This window comes from Tyto alba, unplaced genomic scaffold, assembly GCF_018691265.1.
Source record: "Tyto alba isolate M040663 unplaced genomic scaffold, T.alba_DEE_v4.0 Super-Scaffold_22, whole genome shotgun sequence".
Lineage (NCBI taxonomy): Eukaryota > Metazoa > Chordata > Aves > Strigiformes > Tytonidae > Tyto > Tyto alba.
The window spans coordinates 35,282,788-35,291,064 of record NW_024881296.1 but is presented as its reverse complement, the minus strand read 5'-3'; the positions used below and the strand labels follow the sequence as shown (position 1 = coordinate 35,291,064).

The 8,277-nt window shown below is 47.6% G+C and overlaps 1 protein-coding gene across 2 annotated transcripts in view; it reads left to right on the top strand.

The window, feature by feature from the left end:
• Positions 1–494: 494 nt before the first annotated feature.
• CLVS2 (clavesin 2) overlaps positions 495–8,277 on the top strand; it is a 58,060-nt gene continuing 50,277 nt past the window's right edge. Inside the window, exons 1-2 of one of the 2 annotated variants that reach the window (XM_042796022.1) lie at positions 496–670; positions 1,485–1,858. In XM_042796022.1, the coding sequence (XP_042651956.1) occupies positions 1,578–1,858 (281 nt within the window). In that variant the 5' untranslated portion in view covers positions 496–670; positions 1,485–1,577. Of the gene's footprint in view, positions 1,859–8,277 lie in introns of both variants that reach the window. The other variant, XM_009969640.3, reaches the window with a different exon arrangement.

The window sequence follows — 8,277 nt, the reverse complement described above, 5'->3', positions numbered from 1 at the left end:
GATTTTTGATTTTTTTTTTTTTTTTCTTTTTCCTCTCTTTGCAGTATAACACAACTTAAGGCGCGCTGCCCCCAATATGAGGCAAAACCGGAGGGGGTTGCTTTTTTTTCTTCCCAGGCTTTCCAGCTCACGATGCTTTGTGTTGAGACACCGCGCCAGCAGAGAGGACCGCAAGTAAAGCCGCCGCTCGGCGCACGACGCCTCGCCACTGTCGCGACCCGCGAGATTTACGCGGGCCCTTGGTCGGACTCCCGCGGGGTGCTCCCTGGGGGCTTACAGCCGCCCCCCCCCCTCCCGCCTCCGCGCACCCCCCCCCCCCCCGTCGTTCAGCGCAGCCCCGGCGCGGCGCGGCTCTGCGCGGCCCCCACGCGCAGCGCGGCGCTTGCGCGGGGCAGAGCGGAGCACGGCCGCGTGCGCGCTGCCCCCCGCACCCGCTTCTCCCCCGCGGGGGCGGCTCCCGCGTGGCGGTGTCGGTAGGGCAGGCGCGGGTGCGCGCAGGGGCGGGTGCGCGTCGGGGCGGGGCCGCGCAGCAGGCGGCTCCGCGCCGGCTGGTGCCATCTGGGAGCCGGGGCGTGGAGCGGGGGAGGGCGCAGGACGGGGACGAGCATCCTCAAGGCCGAGGCTCCGGTTGTCTCTCCGGGCTCCGCGCCGGCGGGCGGGAGGCTCTTCGGTACCGGTGCCGGCCACGTACCTGCGGATCGGCTTCCTTCCTCCTCCTCCTCCTCCTCCTCGCTGTGTTTCTTTTTGTTGTTTTGCCTTTTTTTTTTTTATTTTTTTGTTTCTAAATTTAGTTTGGTGGTGGTGTTTTCGTTTGTGGTTTTTATTTTATTTTATTTTTTTTTTTTTTACCCCTCCCTCAAATCCACGGAGACGCTTCTTAAGCGGGGCGAGCGCTGATCTTACGTAAATGGTGCTGCTCCGGGGAGGGCAGCCCCCCTGCCAGCCCCGGGCCGGGGGAGCGTCCCCGGGAGCCGCTCGCCCTGCCTAGCGACCGGGCCCCTCGTTGCCGCCGCAGCCCGGCCTGAGAACCGCACCGGCACCGGTACCGGCGGGTTGGGGCGGGCGGCCACCCGCAGCCCTCAGCCCCGTCCCCGGTGGGTTTGGGAGCCTCCGCGGACCGGCTGCGGGGATGATGCGGCGCGTCGGACCCCGCGGCGGGGAGGGCGTTATGTCGGAGAGATAACGCGCCTCCGCCAGCAGCCCGGGGGCAGTCTCGGTGCCAGCCCCCCCCACCCCCGGGAGCTGGCCGCCTGGGAGCCGCTCGCTGCTCGGCGGCCGGACTGGCAGCGGCGGGGCCGGGGAGCGGCGGGGCGAGGCCCGGCGGGGCGGGGGAGCGGCGGCCGGCCGTGCCGGGGCACCCCGGCTCCGGGGGGCGAGCGGCCGGGAGGCTGAGGAGCGCGGGCGGCAGGAGCGGGGAGGAAGAGGAGGAGGAGGAGGAGGAGGAGGAGGAGGAGGAGGAGGGCAGCGCCATGACTCATTTGCAGGCAGGTCTCTCCCCGGAGACTCTGGAGAAAGCCCGGCTGGAGCTGAACGAGAACCCCGACACCTTGCACCAGGACATCCAGGAGGTGCGGGACATGGTGATCACCCGGCCGGACATCGGCTTCCTCCGCACCGACGATGCCTTCATCCTGCGGTTCCTACGGGCCAGGAAGTTTCAGCACTTCGAGGCGTTTCGCCTCCTGGCCCAGTACTTTGAATATCGCCAGCAGAACCTGGACATGTTCAAGAGCTTCAAGGCCACAGACCCGGGCATCAAGCAGGCGCTGAAGGATGGCTTCCCCGGGGGGCTGGCCAACCTGGACCACTACGGCAGGAAGATCCTCGTCCTTTTTGCTGCCAACTGGGACCAGAGCAGGTAAGTGCAGAGCCCCCCGTAACCCCTTCTTTCCCCGCACAATTCGTGGGAAAAGCTGTGCCAGGGCAGATGGAGGGCGGGTGGGCAGCAGGGACACACCCGGCTCTGCCCACAGAGGGCTGGGCGGCAGCCTGGAAGGCAGAGGGAGAAGAGAAAGGAGAAATGTATTTTGTGGCTTAGGGCCTTTTCAACCATCTCATCCTTCAGGCTCCGAATTTTGGGAGGGAAGTAGGAACTGCTCGGGTGCTCTTCTCAAGTGGCTGATGTGAAGTTTACACTTCACTGAATTGAGCTGGCACGGTAGATGATGTGCTCGCCCCCCTGACAAAGGCTGCTGGCGATCTCTGTGCTGGTCTTTCTGCTTCAGCACAGAGTTGCTCATGTGCCATAGGAGAAAGTGGAGGATACTGTGTGCACAACAGGAATATCGGTCGTGGCTTTTGATCTGAGAAGTTTGCTTGTGCAGGAAGCTGAGGCTCTGAATCCTTTCCCTCAGCTAAAGAAAGCTCTTCCTGAGCCACCTGGAAATGCCAGGATGGAAGTTACAGTAACCACTTCTTTTTCCCACTCATGCTGCTCTAAGTGTGGATTCCCTGCATAATAAGATCCAAGCACACAAAGCTTTAGTAGCAAATTGAAGGATAGTGCAGTCCCTAGAACAATTTCTGATCCTTTTTAGGGTTTCCCCTAGCCTGAATGTGATTTAGCAGGCTGACCCAAGAGCTGTCTCCCATCAAGGCCATTTCTTTTAGCAATCAGCTTGATGCTGTGTGACACTATTCGGTTATTCTAAGTACCTTATTGGGTGTCATGCTCAGTTTCTCCTGCAGTCTAAAATTACATCCACAAAAATTGCTTGATTTTCAGTACATGTAAATGAACGAATCCATTATGAGCGAACTCCAAAGCTACTCCTGTGAGCACTGCATCATTTCCCTAGGTTCCCAACCTGAGAGCAGGTTTGGGTTCTGAAGCACTTCTTGGTGAGAAAACTAAAAATCTTGCCAGTTGCCTTCACATGAACCCAAACCATCTTTTGTGCAGTCAACCCAGGCTGGCACAGGCAGTGCTGAGTGCTCAGTGCGGATATCCCCAGCTCAGCTATTTCGAAACATGAGGAGGGCACAAACAGCTAGCAGTGTCGGCAGAAAGGACAAAATTCGGGGGTTTGGCTTACTTAAGCCTGCCTTTTAGGTGTTTGTGTAGCTGTCCTCTTGCAGGCTGTGTCGATAGCCATTGCAGGGAGTGATCCCGCAGCTCCCTGCAGCGGTTGGTGTTGCTGCTGGGGACGGGTCTCTGCCCGGAGAAGCTGCTGGCCCACCACGCCTTTGCTCCTCTCCAGACAGGGTGGCCACATCCACACTGCCTACGGGGGGAGTTTCCTGGCCCTGGCTAACCCGTGAATCACGCCCAGGGACTGGGAGAAAGCTGCCTGGCACGAATCAAAACTGCCCATGACCAGGCTAACAACTAGAAAGTGTGGATGAACATCCGCAGAGCTGGAGCCAGTGTCCTTTTCCTGATTCATTTTTCTGGCAGATGGAGTCAAAGAAGCTGAGGGAGGAAGCAGTGGTGATAGGGCCAAGGACTCTCCTGAGTGGGCTTCATTTCCCACATTCCTTATTTCCTACATAAAGACCAGGTCAACTTTTTATTTTAAAAACAGTTCCACGAAGTCTTAAAAAAATCCTGATCAAAGAATTAGTGAAGAAATGGATGTTTAGGCATTTTACTAGGTCATGCATCTACCATGAAGAAGTTGTCTTGTTAAAGGTAGTGTGGCCTATTCTGTACTGTTATTCCTCATTAATGAAAAAAACCCCAGAGCTTTTTGTGACACTTTTCAGATCATTAGTCAAAAGAACACCAAAAATTCAAATTCAGAGATAAAATAGCTTTTAAAAAAAATAATTGTCATGTGAAAATAATAGGTTTATTTTCGTCTTAATTTTTGATGTGCTGATATTTAAACTATGTATAGTTCAGATGACACAGCAGTAAATTTATTACGATCTTTTTCATGAAGTCCTATTGGTAAAATTATTATTTATGATGTAATATGGAAGTGACTGGGGTACCCAGGGGGACCTAATGGCTGTGTTTGCAGTTGAGTCCCTATTGCTCTTCAGCACTGCCCGCCAATGGTACTCCTCTCCCCCAGAGCGAGGGATTTGTTTTCAGACAGACCACTTAGACAAAGGGGAGAGAGCTGAAGCCCAGCTGCGGGGAGTGGCTTGTTCCAAGGCACATGACAAGTCAGTGACAGATCTGGGAAGGGAGCTAGGTCACTCTCGTTTCTAATTAATTTAGTGTCTTCCATTATCTGATGTTCAGCAACTGAACCTGGGGAGCATTGTGTATGGAACGTATACAAGAGCTGCTGCTCAATATGTCTCAAGCTTATGCCTTAACTAACTTGAGATCTTACAGTATGTAAACCAGTGCTCTTCTTACAGCAACACTGGGAAGATTACTTTTTGTAGTTGGTCTTGTTAGGACCTCTTTGTATGCTTCATAAACTTAGTTAATAGAGCACAACAAGCCTGCAAATTTATCATGTGTGTACAACTTAACTATGGCCAGCATGTAACAATTAGAAATAAAAAGTTCCAATTTGTTATTTAAATGAATAGCAGACATACTATAGATGATTTATATAGCACCAGCAGCCCATGATTTACATAGTTCTAATTAGAAAGAAAAGCGTGGGAGGTAGAAAATTCCTATGGTAAAACAAGCCTGTGTACGAGATGTTAAATCATTAAATTAAAGCAGGGCCTAAAAACTGTACCAGATGTCCTACCATCTGAACAACTAAATCAGACATGTATTTCAAACAAACAAACAAAAAAAGGAAAGGTGAAGTATAATGCATTAAGTTGTCCAGCAGCTTTGCAATGGGACCCTACCTAACTCCCCATCCTGTCTCTACTGCGGGGAAAGTGAAGACGGGTGGCATTCCTGCCAGGAGGCTGGATAGCACTTGGGGAGGGATCAGCCTCCCCTCTTAGCTTCCAGATTGTTGATTCATAGCTACATTTGGCTTGTAGTTGTGTATGTGCACTTGAAGACTCCCTTTTTCTTAATGTGTCCAGCTGGTGAAGTTTTTTTTCAGTTAATGGCACAATTAACTTCAACTCTCAGCGGCAAGGGATCTGTTGTCATGCATGTTCTTCTGTATGCTTTGTGACATCTGTACACAAATTCCCTAGGAAAACCAGTCCATTTTGGTGATATTTATTTGAAATACTTCCTGGTATTAATTACCTCAGGATTTTTCCTAGAAAGTGCAATAGAAAAGTGCAGTAGAAGGAGTGCAGTGATACCTAGCTCCTGTTTGTGTCACAGTGACCCAGCCAGCTCACACCATCCTCAGTGAAGATGGAAATCCACTGCACTCATTACCCTTAGCTCTGCTGTTGCATCAGATGATTTACAGCAGGGCAGAGATGGAGTCCTCTGGTTTGCTTTCAGAACTATGCTTTCATGTGCAGGAGTGCTAGAAACTTTTATTTTCTTCCCATTAAATGAAAATTTGAATTCTGTATCTATTAGGAGTCTGGTGTGTTCCTCAGCTCATTATCAACCACAGGCTAGTTGGCAGGGTATTTTTCTAGCTCTGAGGCAGGCAGTGTAACAAAATAAATAACGATGCTAACAATAATAACATATTAACAGTAACAAAATACCTGGTTGATATAGTAAATTTTTGTTTGGAAGTAATATCTTTCAAATATGAGTTATTAATTAGTGCAACCACTGTCATTTTTTTTATACTTTCTCTTGCTGACTGATGCTGTCCTATTGTTTCCTAGCTTTCTCCCAGATATTTGTATCTGCCTATTATTACTTGTATTTAGGCTGTGAGTGTTTTGACTAAGGATCTTTTCAATCAATGCTAATATAAAATTTAGATCATCCGAGGCTTCATTTGTGACTGTGACTGTTAGACACTGGACTAACATAAGGAGTAATGAATGGTATTAAATCCGAATCTAAAAGCTAATCTGGTAAAATATTTGAAGCAGTTTCTATTTTACTACGCATTTTTGTAACACTGGTGGTGCTTTTTGCTTTTAGAGCAAGGGCTCCCAGGGCATGCTGCCACTATTTAAGCAGAATAGCTGTAAGAGAAGTTTCAATCTCCCATCTATTCAGCATTCAAATCTATACCCAGACTGACAAACCAAGGAGATCTGAGGCATCATTTCTAGGTACTCCTTCGTGTATCTTGAGGGCTCTTGTTTCACTGAAATTCTAAAAATATTAAGCCAGAGCAGTAGGTTAGAAATGAGATGATGGCTCAGAGGCTTGACCAGCTTTCTTTTTTAAACCACTCTGTCAAAAAAGCTCATTTGTCAGAAACATCTACTTGACCAAATCGTGATGAGTTCAAAATACAGATTCTTACATGTTTGTGACATTTAGGACACACGTGGCTTAAACTCAAGCAAAGAAGACTCACCATTCTCTTCTACCATCTCTTCTAGTTAACAGTTTGTATCCTGAGAGGCAGACTCATGCCATTCAGTTTTAATTCTCAAAATAACTTGAAATTTCTTGTTATCAGGGAGGAGATGACAAATAGCAATAGAGATAGTAGGGCAACTCTGCCAAATCACATTATCTGTTATTCAGTGCCCAAGTGAATCAACTGGAACCAGAATCTGGTTAAACAGATGATGTGGTGGATGCCACCCATCATCAAGAACATAAAACATTGAAAACATCTGACACAGCTGGATCTGACATGAGACATCTGTACCCTGCATTCTGCCTGTCTCTTTCTGTTGGCCTGGTGGAAATCACAGTGGCCTCTGGAAGTAAAGGGGATGCACAGACCACATAACTAAGAGGTAAAGGTGAAGGATCATAGTGAAGTACTACCAAGAGTTGATAGCAGTGTCTGCCAGACTGCTTTTCCCGCAAATCCTGGGAAATACTTTGAATCTGTTGGTGTCCCATAAAAAAATTCTCAAATAACTTCTCTGTGAAGGGGAAGTTGCTGCCACTGTTAAATTACAAGAGAGTGGGATGCTTAGTTAATTGTTTGAACTGTTCTGTTCTTGACAAATCAAGACATCAGTGAGGCATTACCCTAGAAAGCTCTGTTGCTGTCATGGTAGAAATGGTAGCCATCCCAAAGCCTTTGAAAGAATCACTGTCAGTGTGGCTATTAACTTGTCAAGCCTTCCCAGGCTCATTGCTTTAAAGTCAACCTGAATGAAAAATTTCAAGAGGTAGCAGAGTATGTCTGCACACCAGTCCCCACCACATTTGAACTCAGTCTGGGACTCACATAGTAAAGGAACATAAAGAGTGCGTTGTATATGCGATAACATATTTCCAGCATTTGTTATTCACATTAACAACTGGGCTGAAAAAGTTGTCTAAGCTCTCCATTGAATTAAGCATGCTTCTATAAATAGAGGGCATCAAATAAATTTAAATGAACCACGAGTTCTCTATTATCCTAGCAGTTAGTAGTACCTTGCTAGCTACAATATGTCCCAAAAGAGTCTGTTTAAACAAGTGAATGCAACTGAATTTAGCCATAAATAAATAAGGATTTATTTCTACACAGCCTAATTCCAGACTGCTACAGAACATACAGTACAGCAAATCAGGCCCAGCACACCCTACGTGCCTGACAACACTGGATCAGTCATTGTAAAAGTGGGGCCAGGGCAAAATGGGTGGCTTGCTGTCCCCTAAATACACACTCTTACTTAACACAGATTGGTAAGAATAGAACAATGTCATCTTCCCCTTGGACTGAACACCATGGTCTCTTAAAATTAAAGGCTAATATGTTGATGATTTTTTTAAATTTTTTTTTTTTTCCTTTAAAGTAGAAAGGCAATCAGAGTCATCTTGGACCAAATTTGTTCCACGCTCACTAGTATATCCTGTTTTTCTCACTTTTGATTGGTTATATTTCTGTATCTATATGGGAAGTAATTTCAGCGTGGAATAAAAGTTTCAGCAACACAATTCAGAGTAATTTTTCCGACCTTCTTTTTAAATAGGATTTTAATTTCCCTGAAGTCCAGCCAAGGATGGAGTATATTTCATGGCAGAGCCTGTGCATTCTGGTGCTGACATGAACAATAGTAGCAGTGAGGAAAAATGTTGGACAGCACGGGGCTGGAGTAGATTAAAGAACAGTCTTTATGCAAATAACTCTGTGCTGTGTGAAAGCTTCAGTATAGTTTCTGTAATGATGTTTCATTTGCTTGGGCTGTTCAGCTGATACTTTCAGTATTCAGCTTGCCATTTGTACCACCTAAAATTTCATCTGTCACACTGGTTTTACATTTCTGGCTTGCCTCAGCATGTGTCCAGAGTAAAAGCTGCTTTAAATATTCACTAGTGGATTTGTCTTTCTTGTCTGGTTTTCTGTACTGTACTTAAGTAAG